Source organism: Balaenoptera physalus, assembly GCF_965194825.1.
Source record: "Balaenoptera physalus genome assembly, chromosome: 10".
Taxonomy (NCBI): domain Eukaryota; kingdom Metazoa; phylum Chordata; class Mammalia; order Artiodactyla; family Balaenopteridae; genus Balaenoptera; species Balaenoptera physalus.
The window spans coordinates 58,099,040-58,119,634 of NC_138889.1; the positions used below are offsets into that span (position 1 = coordinate 58,099,040).

Genomic DNA, 20,595 nt, shown 5'->3' on the forward strand with positions numbered 1-20,595 from the left:
CCTGTGATAAACCCCACTCGATCATGGTGTATGATCCTTTTTAATATGCTGTTAGGTTCTGTTTGCTAGTATTTTCTTGAGGATTTTTGAATCTATGTTCATCAGTGAGATTGGTCTGTAGTTTTCTTTCTTTGTGACATCTTTGTCTGGCTTTGGTATCAGGGTGATGGTGGTCTCATAGAAGGAGTTTGGGAGTGTCCCTCCCTCTGCTATATTTTGGAAGAGTTTGAGAAGGATAGGTGTTAGCTCTTCTCTAAATTTTTGAGAGAATTCACCTGTGAAGCCATCTGGGCCTGAGCTTTTGTTTGTTGGAAGATTTTTAATCAGAGTCTCACTTTCAGTGCTTGTGATTGGTCTGTTTATATTTTCTGTTTCTTCCTGGTTCAGTCTCAGAAGGTTGTGCTTTTCTAACAGTTTGTCCATTTCTTCCAGATTGTCCATTTTATTGGCATATAGTTGCTGTAGTAATCTCTCATGATCCTTTGTATTTCTGCAGTGTCAGTTGTTACTTTTCCTTTTTCATTTCTAATTCTATTGATTTGAGTCTTCTCCCTTTTTTTCTTGCTGAGTCTGGCTAATGGTTTATCAATTTTGTTTATCTTCTGAAAGAACCAGCTTTTAGTTTTATTGATCTTTGCTATTGTTTCCTTCATTTCTATTTCATTTATTTCTGATCTGATATTTATGATTTCTTTCTTTCTGCTAACACTGGGGTTTTTTGTTCTTCTTTCTCTAATTGCTTTAGGTGTAAAGTTAGGTTGTTTATTTGAGATGTTTCTTGTTTCTTGAGGTAGGATTGTATTGCTATAAACTTCCCTCTTAGAACTGCTTTTGCTGCATCCCATAGGTTTTGGGTCATCGTGTTTTCATTGTCATTTGTTTCTAGGTATTTTTTGATTTCCTCTATGTTTTCTTCAGTGACCTCTTGGTTATTTAGTAGTGTATTGTTTAGCCTCCATGTGTTTGTATTTTTTACAGATTTTTTCCTGTAATTGATATCTAGTCTCATAGCATTGTGGTCGGAAAAGATACTTGATATGATTTCAATCTTCTTGAATTTACCAAGGCTTGATTTGTGACCCAAGATATGATCTATCCTGGATATGTTCCATGAGCACTTGTGAAGAAAGTGTATTCTGTTATTTTTGGATGGAATGTCCTATAAATATCAATTAAGTCCATCTTGTTTAATGTGTCATTTAAAGCTTGTGTTTCCTTATTTATTTTCGTTTTGTATGATCTGTCCATTGGTGAAAGTGGGGTGTTAAGGTCCCCTACTATGATTGTGTTACTGTCAATTTCCCCTTTTATGGCTGTTAGTATTTGCCTTATATATTGAGGTGCTCCTATGTTGGTTACATAAATATTTACAATTGTTATATCTTCTTCTTGGATTGATCCCTTCATCATTATGTAGTGTCCTTCCTTGTCTTTTGTAATAGTCTTTATTTCAAAGTCTATTTTGTCTGATACGAGAATTGCTACTCCAGCTTTCTCTTGATTTCCATTTGCATGGGATATCTTTTTCTATCCCGTCACTTGCAGTCTGTATGTGTCCCTAGGTCTGAAGTGGGTCTCTTGTAGACAGCATATATATGGTTCTTGTTTTTGTATCCATTCAGCCAGTCTTTGTCTTTTGGTTGGAGCATTTAATCTGTTCACATTTAAGGTAATTATTGATGTATGTTCTTTTACCATTTTCTTAATTGTTTTGGGTTTGTTAGCGTAGGTCTTTTCCTTCTCTTGTGTTTCCTGCCTGGAGAAGTTCGTTTAGCAATTGTTGTAAAGCTGGTTTGGTGGTGCTGAATTCTCTTAGCTTTTGCTTTTCTGTAAAGGTTTTAATTTCTCTATCAAATCTGAATGAGATCCTGGCTGGGTAGAATAATCTTGGTTGTAGGTTTTTCCCTTTCATCCCTTTAAATGTGTCCTGCCACTCCCTTCTGGCTTGCAGAGTTTCTGCTGAAAGATCAGCTGTTAACCTTTTGGGGATTCCCTTGTATGTTATTTGTTGTTTTTCCCTAGCTGCTTTTACTATTTTCTCTTCGTTTTTAATTTTTGATAGTTTGATTATTATGTGTCTTGGCATGTTTCTCCTTGGATTTGTCCTGTATGGGACTCTGTGCTTCCTGGACTTGACTGACTATTTCCTTTCCCATATTAAGGAAGTTTTCAACTATAATCTCTTGAAAGATTTTCTCAGACCCTTTCTTTTTTTCTTCTTCATCTGGGACCTCTGTAATTCGAATGTTGGTGCGTTTAATGTTGTCCCAGAGGTCTCTGAGACTATCTTCAATTCTTTTCATTCTTTTTTCTGTATTCTGCTCTGTGGTTGTTATTTCCATTATTTTATCTTGCAGGTCACTTGTCCTTTCTTCTGCCTCAGTTATTGTGCTATTGATTCCTTCTAGAAAATTTTAAATTTCATTTATTTTGTTGTTCACCATTGTTTGTTTGCTCTTTAGTTCCTCTAGTCCTTGTTAAACGTTTCTTGTATTTTCTCCATTCTATTTCCAAGATTTTGGATCATCTTTACTATTATTACTCTGAATATTTTTTCAGGTAGACTGCCTATTTCCTCTTCAGTTGTTTGGTGTCGTGGGCTTTTACCTTGCTCCTTCATCTGCTGTGTGTTTCTCTGTCTTCTCATTTTGCTTAACTTACTTTGTTTGGGGTCTCCTTTTCGCAGGCTGCAGGTTCGTAGTTCCCGTTGTTTTTGGTGTCTACCCCCAGTGGGTAAGGTTGGTTCAGTGGGTTGTGTAGGCTTCCTGGTAGAGGGGACTGGTGCCTGTGTTCTGGTGGATAAGGCTGGATCTTGTTTTTCTGGTTGGTAGGATCGTGTCCGGTGGTGTGTTTTGGGGTGTCTGTGACCTTATTATGATTTTAGGCAGCCTCTCTGCTAATGGGTAGGGTTGTGTTTCTGTCTTGCTAGTTGTTTGGCATAGGGTGTCTAGCACTGTAGCTTGCTGGTCGTTGAGTGGAGCTGGGTCTTAGCATTGAGATGGAGATCTCTGGCAGAGCTTTTGCCATTTGATATTATATGGAGCCGGGAGGTCTCTGGTGGACCAGTGTCCTGAACTCGTCTCTCCCACCTCAGAGGCACAGGCCTGACACCCGGTGTGAGCATCAAGACCCTGTCAGGCACACGGGAAAAAGAGAAAAAAGAAAAAAATATATTTATTGTTGCTCCCAAAGTTCACCGCCTCAATTTTGGGATGATTTTTTGTCTATTGAGGTATTCCACAGATGCAGGGTACATCAAGCTGATTGTGGAGATTTAATCCGCTGTTCCTGAGGCTGCGGGGAGAAATTTCCCTTTGTCTTCTTTGTTCTCCCAGTTCCTGGGGTTCAGCTTTGGATGTGGCCTCGCCTCTGCATGTAGGTCACCTGAGGGTGTCTGTTCTTCGCTCAGACAGTATGGGGTTAAAGGAGCAGCTGATTCGGGGGCTCTGGCTCACTCAGGCCGGGGGGAGGGAGGGGTACGGAATGTGGGGCAAGCCTGCGGCATCACAGGCCAACATGATGTTGCAACAGCCTGAGGCGTGCCGTGTTTTCTCTTGGGGAAATTGTCCCTGGATCACGGGACCCTGGCAGTGATGGGCTGCACAGGCTCCCTGGAGAGGAGGTGTGGATAGTGACCTATGCTTGCACACAGGCTTGTTGGTGGCTGCAGCAGCAGCCTTAGTGTTTCATGCCCATCTCTGGTGTCCGTGCTGATAGCTGTGGCTTGCACCTGTCTCTGGAGCTCGTTTAGGTGGTGCTCTGACTCCCCTCACCTCGCGCTCCCCGAAGCAATGGTCTCTTGCCTCTTTGGCAGCTCTGGACTTTTTCCCGGACTCCCTCCCGGCTAGCTGTGGCGCACTAGCCCCTTCAGGCTGTGTTCACGCAGCCACCCCCAGTCCTCTCCCTGGGTTCTGACCTCCGAAGAGCCTCAGCTCCCAGCCCCCACCCGTCCCAGCAGGTGAGCAGACAAGCCTCTCTGTTGAATGCTGGTTAGCACTGATCCTCTGTGCAGGAATCTCTCTGCTTTGCCCTCCGCACCCCTGTTGCTGCGCTCTCCTCCGTGGCTCTGAAGCTTCCCCCCCGCCCCCACCCGCGTCTCCGCCAGTGAAGGGGCTTCCTAGTGTGTGGAAACTTTTCCTCCTTCACAGCTCCCTCCCAGAGGTGCAGGTCCCATCCCTATTATTTTGTCTCTGATTTTTCCTTTTTCTTTTGCCCTACCCAGGTAGGTGGGGAATTTCTTGCCTTTTGGGAAGTCTGAGGTCTTCTGCCAGCGTTCAGTAGGTGTTCTGTAGGAGTTGTTCCGCACGTAGATGTATTTCTAATGTATTTGTGGGGAGGAAGGTGATCTCCATGTCTTACTCCTCCGCCATCTTGAAGGTCTCCTAAGAAAGTATTTTAAATCGGAAGTATTTTAAGTGAGATAGTTAGATGTGCATTTTAGTCTAAACTACCATCTTAGAAAGATTCCTCTGAAAATTGGGTCAGTGTAGTGGGGTGAATTCATATGTTTACCTCTCCTGCTATACTAAATTTCTTAATTTCAGAAAAGATACATAAAAAATGAATTCAAAACAGTGCTCCAAAACAAAAACAGGACGTTAATAAACCATTGTCGGGAATTCATGGAAGGTAGAAAGCAGATAAGATCAGATTGATTGGAGCAGCAGAAAGCATAGCTGCTGTAGGTATGTGGAAGACAAATATCCTAGGAAGATAAGAGTAGCTCGAGAAAATGGTCTGAGAGAATATATATAAAAAACAGGAAGGAGTCTTGGCTCATCTTCAAGAGTAAATTAAATTCTGTAAGTGAAACAGCAGGGGCAATGTCCATGTTACAGTGAGCAAAAGGTACCAGAAGGTTGATCCTAAGCTTAAACCAGATACTTTTCTAAAGAAAGTAAACTGCGTACTTGAGAAAAATGCCTGGTGTGGGTACAGGGAGAGAAGAGAGAGAAGCAGAGCAGAGCTGGAGTTAACTAGAGATCTCTAAAACAGGCATAAAGTAGAGGAAAAAGGAGAAGTAGCTCTGCAGTGGAAGAAAATACATTGAATTTCTGCATCCCAAGGATAAATTTCTGATGCTTTTGATAACTGGGAGGAGAGGTATACACACCATGCATACCATACATACTCTTCCATGGCAGCTCACCCTAAAGTGGTGCTTGCCAGTTACCACATCTGTATAACTCATGTACAGACTGCATCAGACCTCCCATTCAGAGGAGGGGACAGCAGAGAAACAGACTTACACAACTACAGAGGAAACTCATGCTAGTCGCATACACTAATTAATATGGTTTTTCACTGATAAATATGAGGGGAGAGCCAAGGATCTCTAGACATTTGAGAGAAACAAAGCATTAAAGAGAAGGACCAAGAAAAAGAAATAAAACTGACCCCAGAGAAAATTGATAATTCAGGAAAGAAAGTTTTAAAAAATCTAATATATTGAGAGGTTCTATAGATGTTGCATTCACAAAAACACACTGCAGGTAGATCAATCAGAGGATAAAAAAAGAATTCTTAGAAATTAAAAATATAGTTAAACAAATTCCCAAGGATTAAAAAATGCACGTAAGAGTAGATTATTGATATCAAATATAAAAACACATGGAAAATATGAGAGTAAGGGACACAGAAGATTATTCAAGGAGATTCAGGAAGAATTAGAGGATTAGAAGATTAAGACTATTGTCTTTGAAATTTCTGTATTGGAGTTTCTCTGTGCAATGCTTCTTCATTTTTAGTTGGCTTCCCAGTTTGGTGGAGTCCATCTTCCAGTAGCTTTGAGAAAGTAAATATTTAATATCTTTCAGGTCTCAAAATGGAGCGCCTCCATTCTACTCTACCATTTGATTGATATTTGGCTGAATATGGAATTCTGGGTTGAAAATAATTTTCCACCAGTATTTGGAAAACATTGCCCTTTTGTCATCTAGCTTTCAGCATTGGCTATTCAAGTTCAAAGCTATTTATTCCTGCATCTTTGCTTCTGACCTATTTTTTCTTTTTCATTTGGGAAGTTTGTAGCATCTTTGTTGTCACCACTGCTTTGAAATTTCATAATTACATCCCTATATTCACCTACTTAATTTGTGAGGAGCTTTGTGGACTCTTTCAACCTGGAAACTCAAGGCTTCAGTTTTAGGAAATTTTCCTGAATTATTTAGTTGATGATGTCTTCCCCTCTTTTCTTTGTTTTCTCTTTCTGGAACTCCTGTTTTTTTAGACTTCCTAGACTGATTCTCTGTTTTTAAAAATATTTACTCTGTTTTTCCTTGCCTTGATTTTGCAGCATAGATATGTAGATTGGTTTTCAGGTTTGCCTACCATCAGCTTTGGATTCAGTCTCCTTGACAGTTACTGCTCATCCATCAGTCATTGCCTCCTTTGCTAATCTTGCCTCCTATCCTGTTCTCTCCAACCTTCAGGTTTAATGCCTTTAAAAGGCCATTCGTTTATTATAGTTCTAGTGAGGTTTTAAGAAATAGATGCCTGTGTTCAATCTGCCATCTTTGTCAGGCATTCCTGAGGAATTTTCACTTTTAACTCCTTATATATCTATATTATATGAAATGTATAATGAGAACCTACTGGTTTTACATATAATTTAAAAATTTAACTTTTAAAAGGCAGCATTATTGAGGTGTTATTTACATACCATAATATTCACCCATACTGATTGTACAATTCAATGATTTTATTAAATTTATAGACTTGTGCAACTATCACTAGTCTAGTTTTAGAATATTGCCACCACCACAAAAGTTCCCTTGTACTCGTTTACACTTCATTCAAACTCCCATGCCCAACCCTAGGAAACCACTGATCTTCTTTCTGTCTGTATAAATTTACCTTTTCTAGACATTTTATATAAATGGACTTGTATAACATGTAGTCTTTTGTGTCTAGCTTCTTTCACTTAAAAGCTTGCGAGGTTCATCCATGTTGTAGCATGTATCAGCACGATTCCTTTTTATGTCTGAATAATATTCTATTGTATTGATATACTACATTTTTTACATTCATCAGTTGATGGGCATTTGGCTTGTTTCTTCTTTTTGGCTATTCTAAATAATGCTCATACTAACATTCATGTACAAGTTTTGGTGTGGATCTATGTTTTCATTTCTATTTGGTATATACCTAGGAGTAGAATTTCTGAGTCATATGGTGACTCTATGTTTAACCTTTTGAGGAACTGCTAGGCTGTGTTCCACAGTGGCTGCACCTTTTTACAGTCCCACCGACGTTAGGAGGCTTCTAATTTCTCCATATCTTCCCCCACATTTGTTATTGTCTGTCTTTTTTTTTAAATATTTATTTATTTATTTGACTGCATCGGGTCTTAGTTGTGGCATGGGGGATCTTCATTGCCACGTGCGGGATCTTTTTAGTTGCAGCATGCGGGATCTTTTAGTTGTGGCATGTGGAATCTTTAGTTGTGGCATGTGGGATCTAGTTCCCTGACCAGGGATTGAACCCGGGCCCCTTGCATTGGGAGCGTGGAGTCTTAGCCACTGGACCACCAGGGAAGTCCCTATTGTCTGTCTTTTGATTATAGCCATCTCAGTGGATATGAAGTGGTATCTCATTGTGGTTTTGATTTGCGTTTCCTAATAATGATGTTGAGTATCTTTTCATGTGCTTTTTGGCATTTGTTTATCTTCTTTGGAGAAATTTCCTTTTTGTTGTTTATCTCTAATTTAATTCTACTGTGGTTAAAGAATACATTTTGTGTGTTTTCAGTCATTCAAAATTTATTGAGATGTGTTTTATGGCCCAGCATATGTTCTATCTGAATAATTATCCATAAGTGGTTAAAAGTAATGTGTGTTCTGTAGAACCTGGGTGGAAAGTTTTGTACATGTCAGTTAGGTTGAGTTGATTGATAGTGTTGTTAAAATCTATATCCTTGCTAATTATTGAGACCTCTTTCAGGGCTGTCCAGAAACTTTTACTTTCTGCTTGGCTCTTTTGAAGTTTTTTTTTTTTTTTTTTTTTAAATAAATTTATTTATTTATTTTTGGCTGCATTGGGTCTTCGTTGCTGCACGCTGGTTTTCTCTACTTGCAGCAAGCGGGCGCTACTCTTCGTTGAGCTGCGCGGGCTTCTCATTGCAGTGGCTTTTCTTGTTGCGGAAGCACGGGGGCTCCAGGTGCGCGGGCTTAGGAGTTGTGGCGCACAGGCTTAGTTGCTCTGCGGCATGTGGGATCTTCCTGGACCAGGGCTCGAACCCGTGTCCCCTGTGTTGGCAGGGGGATTCTTAACCACTGCACCACCAGGGAAGCCCTTGAAGTTTTTATGTACATGCATAGAGCCAGGCATGTATGACTAGTATGGGACCTCTCTCTAGTGTCTGCTGTACCTTTGGCCAGAATTTGTTTGCCTTATTCAGGATTGCAACCCCAGGCTAGTAGCGGTTGACACTCTCCTGCTACTACCTCTGGGAGGTCACTTCCACTGATGGCACCACTGGGCCTGGGCATTGCCCACTGCTTCAAATGAATATAATCCCTCTTGGGTCCCGTAGTTACAGTCTACCTCATCCTGGAAGAACCCCTCCTCTGATGGAGCTAGGGTGGGATGGATGGGAGCAATCCTGGGCCAGAACGTCAGAGATTCCTATGTTTTTACCCAAAGTTCAGCAGTTTTAAAATCATAAGCAGTTCTCTGTAGTATAGGTAGGCACCTGGAGGTTTTGGGAACACACCAAGCATGTCCCCTTCTCTCAGAGTCTTTGTATTTCTTCCATCTGCCAGGAATATTCTTTTCCCAGAGGGTCTGATGGCTCATTTTCTCATTTCATTCAGACCATTAGAGAGGCCTTTCCATGACTACTCTATGTAAAGTAATAATTCCCTACCCTCAACCAATCTCGACTCTCCTATGTTTATCTTATTACTGCCTGGCAGTTTGGTGATTAATTTTGACTGTATCTTCTTCTAAAATGTAATCCATAAAACCAGGCACTTTATCTAATTTGTTCTTCAGTATAGCCCCAGAGCTTTGAATCGAGCCTGGTACACAGTGAATGAATGGGTGAGTTGAAGTCACTTCTTAAAAAAGAGGTTTGTGGTTATTAAACATAATGATAATTTAATTGATTCCTTACATCTTTCTAGCCCCTTGCCATTTACAAAGTGCTTGTATACTCACATCACTTCATTTCTTCCTCCCAGTGGCCCTCTGAGGTAGGCAGAGAGCTTCTGTCATCACCTCCATTTTATGGATGAGAACTGTAGCTTAGAGTGGGACAACCTTGCCAAAGAACACAGGGATAAGAAATAAAAATCTGGGACAAAAACCTAAATCTCTTGATTCTGGTAGTTGTTAATACTACCACACAAAGCCATCACTTGTGGAAAACAGAATGTGTTGCTAAGAAAGATGATGAAATCCCCTTCTTTATAGAGTTTTAGGAGGCAACAAACAAGTGTTTATAGTCTACATTAGTCAGCCCTAGGGCCTCTTCACCTGATGATGAAGAGGCTGCTGAGTTAACTTCATTCCCATTTTGGGTTCCTAGTTAAATTTTGCTGAGTGGAATATTGGGGAGAAAAGAAATTAGAGCAGAAAAATATCAAAATATGTGCTTTGACAAGGGAAGAACCTCTATTGGATTTTAGAACTGAAAGTGACTTAGGGTCACCCCTCAAATTATACCTGTCCTATTCTTCCACGTTCCTCAAGTGATGAAACTTGAGACCCAGAGGATGGATTCATTGCCTGTGATCACCAAAGCTAGTTGCTTACATATGCCTGTCACTGGCAGTTTTCTAGTTATGCCCTGCACTGGAGGTCCTGTTAGAATCTATGAGCTTGCCAGTTTTCCTTATCTTAGTATGTCAAATGTAGTAAAGACCAGGCTCCCACACAGTAGCTCTAGACTAGCATTTGACTAGACAGTTCCTTCACTTATCCCCTGTCATTCTGACTCCTGACATTCTGCTCTCCATAGGCCCCAAATGGCAGCAGAAGGGAATTGTCCCTCTGTCTCCTGCATCATATGGTGAGCTGCTTTAGGACATGGGCCATCTTTTTCACTTTTGTACATTTATATCAAAAGCATCCATCATAGTATCTTACTGAGCACAAAGCAGATGCTCTGAAAATATCTGAAACTGTTGAATTATATCAATATATACAGAAAATCCCTTGCTTCTCTGGCCCTACACTGTAATCATTTAATCTCTATCAAAAATCTCATGTTTTGGAGCTATTTTGTCTCTTGAATATGTGTTATAAACAGTAATGGTATGATCTTTTTGCCTGGACCTGCCCTAAAACCTGCCAGTCTTAGCCCAGCTTTGGTACAGTTTACATGGGAAAATCAAGTTGCTGAGATTATAGCATATTCAATTAGTGGTGCTGGTAAGGTTCATTCCAGGACAGGGCAAAAGCTTAGTGAAATAGATAGCATCCAGTCTGGGGAAAAACTCATTGTCTTCTTGAGACAAGGGTCTCCTGATGTTCTGTATCTTCAGGTTGAGGTGAGGGCACCTGATGGCATAATGGTTGCAGTAGGTTTTCGTAAAGAAAGGAAAAGGAGAGGCAAAGGCCTCTCAGGACTTCCACTTACCGTATCAGAAAGAACTAAGGAATTACAATGATAAACTTTGTAAAGTCCCAAACTTTTGATCCCTCCCCTACATTTTGTACTTTATCCTATCTTTAGCATAGAGAGTGAAATTCATAGAAGAAGAAGGAACTATGATCTTGTGTTCAGAGTTTGGGTTGGGCTAGGCACGTAGAGAAGCTGTAAGCTGGTTTCCCCATCCACAGTTAGGCTTTGGGTGGGAGAAGGAAGCCCCCAAGGGCCTGAGTGGGGAGTGGTATCTAAAAGAAGAGAGGGAAGGTGGCTGAGTTCCTGAGACTGGCTACACAAAGGTGGAGATCTTGAGGCTGATGTGTGTTTCAGAAGGGGTGTCAGGAGAAGGTTTCTTCTGGGAGATTGGTGACTCTGGTAGCTTAAGTTGCATGTCAGCTGGACATGATGAATCTGGCTTTTCTCCATTGTGCAGAACGTGAAGACGGTGTCTGAGACCCCTGCAGTGCTACCAGTTTCAGAAGATGAAGATGATGATGATGATGCTACCCCACCTCCAGTGATTGCTCCACGCCCAGAGCACACAAAATCTGTGAGTCTTTGGGGACATGAGTAGCTTTGTGATTTATTAGAGTTTGGAGGGGGAGTGAGGGGTGGGTACTGAGGCCTAGAGGTTTAATAATCTGGTAGCAGTCCTTAGATTTTGCAGGTGGTGAAATCACCAAATTACCTTGATTGAAAGGTATTTTCTGTATGATTAAAGACAAGAAGTGGTGTATTTATTTATCATTAGTTTGCAGATAGTCCCAAAGTGTCCTAGATAATTGGTCTTTGTACCAACTTAGGCCTAGTTTACTTAGCCTGTTCTTCACATACAGAAAGATATACAGAATTAATGTTACTTAGTGCAAGACTAACATAAGTTATTCCAGTCTCCTGGGAAGCAGCATATTAGCCTGCTATAGATCTTCTCTTCTCTGTTAAATGTGCAGTGTTCAGCCTCTTAGTACATCATTGATGATACTGTAAGACTCAAGAGAATTTATAAAAACATTAGTGCTATTAATACGCTGGACATCAGGAGTGCATTTTGATGCTGGATGTTGGCAGTGATTTTTATTTAACTTCTTTTGAGGTTTTTGCATCTCTGAATAGCCAGGTCCCTCTGCCCTCACTTGGCACAATCTGCCTTTTACATGATTTAGCATCATTGTGCACTGATCTCTCATCAGATGATACTCTACTAGTGTTTCTTTGTTTGGAGTTTTGATTATGACACGAGCTTCATAATGAAAGAATGATCTAGGGCTTAAACTCTGTGATAATACAAAAAAAAGATTGTCTCTGGATTAGAGAATTCATGGAAGTGTTCAAGCAGATGTTGGTTGGTTGACTGACTATGGAGATGCTGTGGGGGAAATTCAGGGGGATTAGATGACCTTTTAGGATTAGAATTTATAAGCAGAATCTGTGGAATCAGCCTTTCTGTAGGCTACAAAGTCACTTTAAGGAAAATGAGCTTCAAAATTGGAGAGTTCTCAGGATATCTCATATTGGTATTTTTTTTTTTTGTTTTACAAGTATGTTCATTAAAAAATTTTTCCCACTAAACCACGAACTCCTATGTGTGTGTGTATACACACACACATACATATACACACACATATATTTATACAAATACATATATATATGCAAATACATATATATATGTATGTATTTGCAGTGCTTAACATAGCTCTTGGAAGGTTTTAGAAAGGCAGTTAGTACTGAATGAATTGATAAATTTGATCTTGATAGCATTCCTTTCTAAAAAGACATTGTTAATTCCTAATTTATAGAAGAAGAAGCTGAGATTTGGAGAGGTAAATTGATCTACCCAAAGTCTCTAAGTAAGCAAAAGAGCTAGAACTGAAAGCAGGTAATTGACCCCAGGTCCAGGTTGTATTCCAACATAGCACAGTGGCCTTTTTATGTGAGCAGACCTGTGCTGGGAGCCAGAAAAAGAGAATTTTAGAGAAGGAAAAGGCAGGGTTCGTGCCCTTAAGGAGGCATGTCAAGAGAACTAAAGGAGGAGGAGAAGGCATGAAAGTACAGGTTTAGGTGCCAGGGATATAGTTTGTCTACATGTACAAGAATAGGAAATTAAGAAATCACTACGCTGGGGCTTCCTTGGTGGCGCAGTGGTTGGGAGTCTGCCTGCCAATGCAGGGGACACGGGTTCGAGCCCTGGTCTGGGAGGATCCCACGTGCCGCGGAGCAACTGGGCCCGTGAGCCACAATTGCTGAGCCTGTGTGTCTGGAGCCTGTGCTCCGCAACAGGAGAGGCCGCGATGGTGAGGGGCCCGCGCACCGCGATGAAGAGTGGCCCCCACTTGCCGCAGCTGGAGAGGGCCCTCGCACAGAAACGAAGACCCAACGCAGCCAAAAATAAATAAATAAATAAAATTAAAAAAAAAAAAGAGTCAATTTGTATTTGTAACCTAAAATATTTAGAAAAAAAAGAAAAAAAAAGAAATCACTACGCTGGAATAGTCAGGAAAGAAGCTGTAGTCTCTGATCTCAGTGTCTTGACTTACTGCTATTTCCACTATGTGGAAAGTTCTCTCCCTTTTCTACCTATTACAATCATGTCCATCCTTCAAGATCCAGCTGAAGAATCCTATTTATTTATTCATCGATTCATCAAACATTCTCCTGAATGCTTGCTTTCTGTTAGGCAACTGGTTAGATATAGGAGCTCAGGGATGAATGACACAGATTCCCTGTTTTCATAGAGCTTATAGACTGACCAAAAATTTGTTGTGATATTTTTATGAAAAAAGGTGATAAATGCCTTGATGCATCTCCTGGGGAAAGGCAGTATAATGTATGATCACTTCTTCTGTACCTTAATAGTATACAGTTTGCTCGTATCTTCTGACATTTATCCCTTTTGCCTTTCAGTTAGGACTTTCTCCAAGACTTCCTTCACAGGAATAGTGGATGGGGCAGCATTTTGTACAGCAAGGCAAAGAATAGATTCTCAGTAAATGTTTAGTAAATGAATGAATAGGAAATATAATAATATTTGCCAAAATTTGAAGGCTTAGTGTCTTTTGGGTGTGATGTTACTCATTTCACACATTAATTAATTTATTACCACAGCAGCTCTATAAGATAGGTATCACTAACATCACCATTTTACAATTGAGGAAACTAAAGCATAGAGAAGTTAAATAATCTGCCCAAAGTTATACAAGGTAAGAATAAGAGTTGGGATTTAAGTCCAGGCAGTCAGGTTCCAGAGTCTGTGATCTAAATGACTACACTGTTACTGCCTCTTAAAGAAGAACAATTGCAGTTCCTTCTCTGTGAGGGTTCAGGATTTAAAGAGGCAGTAACTCAAATGAAGATAATGTTGTGTTGTATTAGCCGTGGGAAGTACTATGGGAATACAGGATATTCATTTCAGCTTGGGAAAGAATAGAATTTTACAGATGAAGGGGATTCCCATCTAATGATAGAATGTCCTTTAAACTATTTATAATGAGAGTTGTCTAACTTGTACTGAATATCTTAAGTGCTCAGACTCTCACTAACCCTTGTTGTGTATAGTGAGAGCAAGGAAGGCCATTCCATCCTCACAGCCTGAGTATAGAGGAAGAGTAACATAGATTTTGACCTAGGAGAAGGGATGAGTTTACTGGGATTTGTTCTTCTGTGGATGTTCTAACACACACATCTAAGAGAGACTGGCCTTGCCAAATTTTTGCACCAATACAGGTATACACACGGTCCGTGATTGAACCACTTCCTATTACTCCAACTCGGGATGTGGCTACATCTCCCATTTCACCTACTGAGAATAATGCCACTCCGCCAGATGCTCTGACCCGGAATACTGAGAAGCAGAAGAAGAAACCTAAAATGTCTGATGAGGAGATCTTGGAGAAATTACGTAAGCACTTTCCAGGTTTTTGAATTTCCCTCTGGTATGTGACTGGTCAAGCACAAAGGTGGAATTCTATTGCTATAAAGATCTCGGTTCTGCGCTAGGTGTATGTGGCTGGCTGGCTGTGCTTTATATCTTAGCCAGACTGTGCTTCTCTTCACCTGTCCTTGCACCCACCTCCTCTGTCTCACCAGCCCTGATTAGATGCAACATTAGGATGGGAATGTGATGATAGCGTGGATAGCCCACTTCAAGGGCTAGAAATCACTTACCACTAGGCATGGGTTATGGAGATGACAAATAGCTTTTACCTAGTGAATAGTCTGGAATGTTGTGTTGAGAAAGACTGAGGCCTTGTCTAAACCTGGTGGGAAAGAGTGCTATGTTGATTATTGAAGTTTCTATTGACAGAAGACGGATCTGCCATCTTGGCTGAAGGAAAAGAAGTAAGGGAAACTAACATTTTGTGAGCCTGTGCTATGTACCAAATGATAAGCAAGGCATTTTCTTGATTTTTTTTCATTTACTCCTCATTTTAACCCTTGAAGACAGACATTATAATCCTCATTTTTTGCAGTTAAGGTATTTGAGGCTAGGGATGCTAAATACTCTGCGAAAATTCACACAGCCAAGAAGTGACAGAGCTGGGGTTAGAGCGCAACTTGTGCTCCTGTAATCAGAACATGCTGTTTCTTGCAGTCAGGTGGAAACTTCCATTTTACTTTTTTTTCGTGACCAGAAATATTAGGGTAGCTTGTTTCTCTTTTTCAGTAATCTGCAGGAGAATTCATATGAGAAGAAAGGACTGGGTTGGTCTGTAGGCTTGGAAGAATCATCTGACAAGGCCTTTGATTTATTCTTTGAACTTATCTACTTCTAAAGAGGATTTGATGTGACTGATTTGGTCAAGTCTGCACACTGGCATTGCTTTTTAAAGCTGACGTTTCTGGTTCCTCAGCTTAGCAGCTCTCGATTTTGTCCTGATAATTCTTACTTGACTTTTTAAAAAAATTTCACTCTTTTAAAAGTTGCCCTTGCCCAGAGCCCTTATGAAATGATGAAATAAGAAAAGCCACTTACCTAGCCATCTGTTTACTCTTGTATGTATTCTATTTCTCTGAACCAGATTTTTTTTTTAAACAGTAATACTTAGAACATAGAATTATGGGAAGCAGACTGGCCTGGGAGTTAAGGACCCGTGGGTTGAAGCACAGCCACTAACTTGCATGTTGGGCGATTTCCTACTGTTCTCTGGGCCTCCTTTTTCTCATCTTTTAAATAGGGATGTTAATACCTGTCTCATTTGTAAGTCAGATGAAATAATGTATGTGAAAAGTACCAAATCCTAGTAATTGGTATTAGTGGAAAGTGCTTTGGACTGGGAGACCAAAACCAAGCTCCTAATCTTAGCTCTGACACCAATTTGCTGTGTGACCTTGAGGGGAAGTATCTTCCTTTCTGTGGGCCTCAGTTTTACCATCTCCAGAATACTTTTTTTGAAACTGTCAACTCTCTCATACCTCTGTGTCTTTGCACTTGAAGTACTTTCTGTTGTAACCCTTTCTTGACTTTCTCTCCCTGGCTAATTCCTACTAACCCTGTAAAAATTAGTCCAGATATCACTTCCCTTCTGAAGCCTTTCCAGTCTATATTTTTGCCTCTTTCTGTATCACCACAATTATTATATTTTCATGGAACTTTATACTTATTGTTTGTCTCCTCTGAGATTAGAGCTTCTTGAGAGCAGAGACTGTCTTAACTGTGTCTCATCTATCTCTTTATTTGTTGCATTCAACATAGAGCTTAGTACATAGTAAGTGAGCATGTTAAAATGAGTAAATGTCTATTGAATGAATGGATTTTAAATGAATGAATAACTTTTAGGAGTTTAGAATTGGATTAGAGTACTATGAATAAAAGCGGTAAGGAGATGAAACTTCTGGTTGAAACTTAAAGAGGGAAAACTAAGGACCTGCTTAGTGTGGTTTTTAGGTATTGGAGATAGTTCTTTAATCCTTTCCAGCTCAGCATTTGGGGAAATATGGGGCCTATTTTGTATGTTGATCTGGGAAAAACTGATTCATGTTCTCTGTTTCTTTCAAAGGGAGCATAGTGAGTGTGGGCGATCCTAAGAAGAAATACACACGGTTTGAGAAGATTGGACAAGGGTTAGTAGGGGCATTTTCTTCCCTAGAAAAATGACTTAAAATTGTGTGTGCTGTTTATATGATTTTGCTTTTGTTTTGCCTCTCATAAATCTTGTTCTTCTTTCTCCACCTCACCCCTCACCCATCTGAAGGTGTTTTGTTAGGCTGACCTCAGGTTTACAGAATTATGTTTAATATGTGAGATGTGCCATTAGCTGACATGGTTGCTAAAAACATACCTGTGGTGAGGGTGAAAAACCCATTTATTTTCTTAGCACAAAACCTTCCCAAATTATAGCTCTGCTTTTCCAGATTAACCCCGTTTACCTGATGCTGAGACCTACCAGCACTAATATGAAATGGAAGACTCAGAACTGCAGACTCTTCCGCTAGTATAATGGGATCTGTTTTTCTAGTGGATGCCAGAATTCATGTCTCCTGCTCTCTGATTCCTTCTCTGCATCTTGTATACTGCCCTCAATGTACTGAACTCAGCAAATCTTAACTGAATTCCTGTTAGGTGCTAGGCACTGTGAATACAGCTATGAATCAGTCTCTCCCTTCAGAGACCCCATGTCTACAGAAGGAGAGAGTCAAACAAAAAATTATAAAAAAAAAAAATTATAATATACTGTGATAAGTCTTAAAAGTGGCCATTATTTTGAGTAAGAGAAGCCAGATACAAAAGAGCACATGCTGTATGATTTTATTTATATGGAGTTAAAGAACAGGCAAAACTAATGCTAATATAAGTCAGAATAATCATTGCGTCCGGGAGGGGAGTGTTGATTGGGATGTGGCAAGAGAGAACCTTCAGGGGTGATCGTGATGGTGAACATGTAGGTGTGTACATATTGAAAAATCATCAAGTTGTATACTTGAGATTTGTGCAGATTACTTTAGGTAAGTTATACCTTCGTATAAAAAAGAAAAATAATAAGATTTCTACAGATATACCCAATTAGCTAAAATTAAAAAGAAACTGAAGTGTCTGGCTTGTAGAAAGCTCTCAGTGTTACTTGAGTGAAAGCACTGTTGTTAATGAAGTCATTGACGCTTTCTGTTTTAGTTTTCTTTTTTATGCATCCAAGAACTTCTGAAATAAGATAAAGTAATGCATAATATACTGATGTTGTATTTGTACAGTATTGTACAGCTTACATCTGTTATTTGCATCTGTTGTTTAATTCAATCCTCAAAACAACCCTGGACTTGAGTGGATCTCAATTTTTCCTCGTCTGGCGCTTTTGTGAGTCTGAACTGGTATAAGGTAGTTAACACCTTGAGAAGAAATTGTTTTGCTTGCCTCAGAGTAATCTGGGTTGGTATTTCCTTTAGATAATTACATTGAGATATTAAGAATGTAGCAGCAAGGTACACAGACAAGTGTGGGCAAGTCAGGTCCTATCTCTGGACTTCAGTTTCTTCATTTAAGTGAGAGGGGTTGTGGATTCAGGGTCTTTCACCTCCCAAACTTCTGATGTGTGTGTTCAGATGTATGAGGCCCATAAATAGGCATGATCTGCAAAAGTTTTTTTCCTTGCTTACTTGACAGGTGTGTTAGTGCTAAGGGAGGAATGCAATATGTATTAAGCACCTGTGTTGATGTTTCCACATTCCATGATTTTAAAACTGTACATGGCACACAAATAAGATAAATTAGTACTATTATAATTTTGCTTGTTTTTTTTTTTTCCCTTTAAGACCTGAAGGTTTTTTTGACCTGGAATTCATAGTCTAATCATATGTCTATTTGAGGCAGAAACAATCAGGAACTAACCAGTGGGCCTCAATAGCTTCTGAGCCTCTGTAATCATGGAGACACAGTCTCAAAATGTCCAGTTCCCCGAGGACTGGGCATATTGGCCCTTTAAGAATGGTATATCTGGTGGGATAAGGGAGAATGGGGACAGGAATATAGACATCAGCTTTATGACAGAAGATGTCTAGAGGTAGGATGATCAGGCAATGGGGAAATAACTGCCAATGCAAAGAATCCCATCCTTATTTGATTGTCCATATCTTATGATGTCAACTTCCTGACATGTAGCTAGGATCCTAACTAAAGAGTTGTAGTTGGGAAGCTGGTGACCATAATTTCTGTCTTCCAGGCAAACTTACAAGTGACTTTTCCCCCGAATTGACCTGACTTCCCTGGGAAGCATAATCACAGAGCTTGCCTAGAATACATTTTTGCAGTACATAGAATTTTAAGTTTCTTTCAATCGTATCATATAAATCTGACATACTGACATGTAAGGTTACAAATATTGTTGCATATCACTCATCTACAAACACACAGGGTTCATGGTTATAGGCATAAAGTGTGGTTTTTAGTCATTTAGAATGGACATGATTACTTTCCTAGCATTATTCCTAGTATTTCTCTGCCTTTCTTCCTCCGTCCCTCCTTTCTTCCCTCACTTCCTGATGGCCACTAGAGCGTATATTCTCTTTACTACTACATACTGCCTCTCATGAGAGTGGAGTGGGAGAGGCAATGGGGAGGATTATTTTTGCTTCTATTTTTATTAACACTTGCATTGCCAGATTGTGTGTAGAGCTTCACTTGACAAATGTCACTTCATCTAACACCTGTTTTTTTCTTTCCCCCACCTGTTGTTCAGTGCTTCAGGCACTGTGTACACTGCAATGGATGTGGCCACAGGACAGGAGGTAAGTATCCACCACCAACTACTACTCCTTCAGTTCCACTGTTTCTTTTTACTTTTTGTTAAGTTTTTGCCCTTCTTAGCTCAATAGGGACACTTCTAGTTTCTCAGTATTGCAGACTAGAACTCCTTAACATGATGGGATTTACAGATTTTGGAAAAAGTCACTGTGGCTACAGTGTAGAGAAGAGATTCGGGGAGATAAGAGTGGAGCAATGAGTCAGGAGGTTACTGTGTAATTCCATGTGAGAGATGATGGTCTGGACCAAGGTGGTAGCATAGTATGAATGGGGAGAAGTGGATGAATTTGAGAGGTACTTAAGTAGATATGACAGAATTTGGTGAATGTGAGGATGGCTCACAAGTGAGTGGTACTAGTCAAGGAGAAAGAACAAAGGAGGAGGTACAGATTTGAGGAAGTTAGATGTTGCCTGAGAGACTTTCTTATGAAACTGCCTGGTGGACAATTATTTTTATAAGTCTGGTGCTTGGGAGAGAAATCTGATATAGAAGAGATTTAAACATATGTCTCTTGCCTCCCAATCTAGTGGTCCTTCCATTACTCTGTGCCCAGGATTCCAGTAGACATTGAAGTCCTCATTTGGAGCCACCTCTTTGTCTCTCACATTTCATAAGCTGGGAAAGCTCTGATCTTATTGCTAAGGCCTGATACCTAAGATCTTATTTTCAGCAGAAGGAAGCCATGAAGGGAATCTAGAATGCTTGAAGTTTCTTTGCATTGTACTCTTTGGTTGCAGAGCAGGAATGTTGGAAGGTGGGTTATATATGGGAGTTGCCTGGGGAAGATCTTAGTTCAAAAGACTAATGGGGCTCAGAGCTTAAGAGAGGCACCTCCTGTTCCAGTGAAAACAGAGTTGGGCTCTCCTGAGGGAGGCTACTAGGACCTGCTTGTATATGTTTGGTGGTTGAAACCCCATGGTGTACTGGAGAAGTCATGGTTAATAGGGAAAGCACGTACCTCACTGTGCTCTTGTCAGGCTTTTACAAGTGTCTGAGCCAAATATTGAGGCTCCATCAAGGGTAAGTCAACTTAAAAAAAAACCAAACATTATTATGTTTGAAGATTTATTAATTGTTATTTGATGTGAGAATCCAATAACCTAGATGTTTACCTTTACTTACTTATAAAACCTTGGACAAGTCATTTGACGTCCTGAGCCCGAATTTTATTTATTTATAAAATGTGCATGATAACATATACCTCACAAAATGTGAATGAGTTGAGTGAAATAATGCGTGTGAAAATATACCATAAACCAAGAATTACATATATAT

General features: G+C 40.0%; 1 protein-coding gene across 12 annotated transcripts in view; it reads left to right on the top strand.

The window, feature by feature from the left end:
- Nucleotides 1–20,595, top strand: part of PAK1 (p21 (RAC1) activated kinase 1) — a 151,773-nt gene that overhangs the window by 103,496 nt on the left and 27,682 nt on the right. For 10 of the 12 annotated variants that reach the window (XM_082410355.1, XM_082410358.1, XM_082410356.1 and 7 more), the window contains 6 exons: nucleotides 8,995–9,042; nucleotides 9,962–10,012; nucleotides 11,025–11,141; nucleotides 14,312–14,486; nucleotides 16,585–16,648; nucleotides 19,255–19,303. In XM_082410355.1, the coding sequence (XP_082266481.1) occupies nucleotides 8,995–9,042; nucleotides 9,962–10,012; nucleotides 11,025–11,141; nucleotides 14,312–14,486; nucleotides 16,585–16,648; nucleotides 19,255–19,303 (504 nt within the window). The remainder of the gene's footprint in view (nucleotides 1–8,994; nucleotides 9,043–9,961; nucleotides 10,013–11,024; nucleotides 11,142–14,311; nucleotides 14,487–16,584; nucleotides 16,649–19,254; nucleotides 19,304–20,595) is intronic. The other 2 variants (XM_082410349.1, XM_082410352.1) reach the window with 2 other exon arrangements.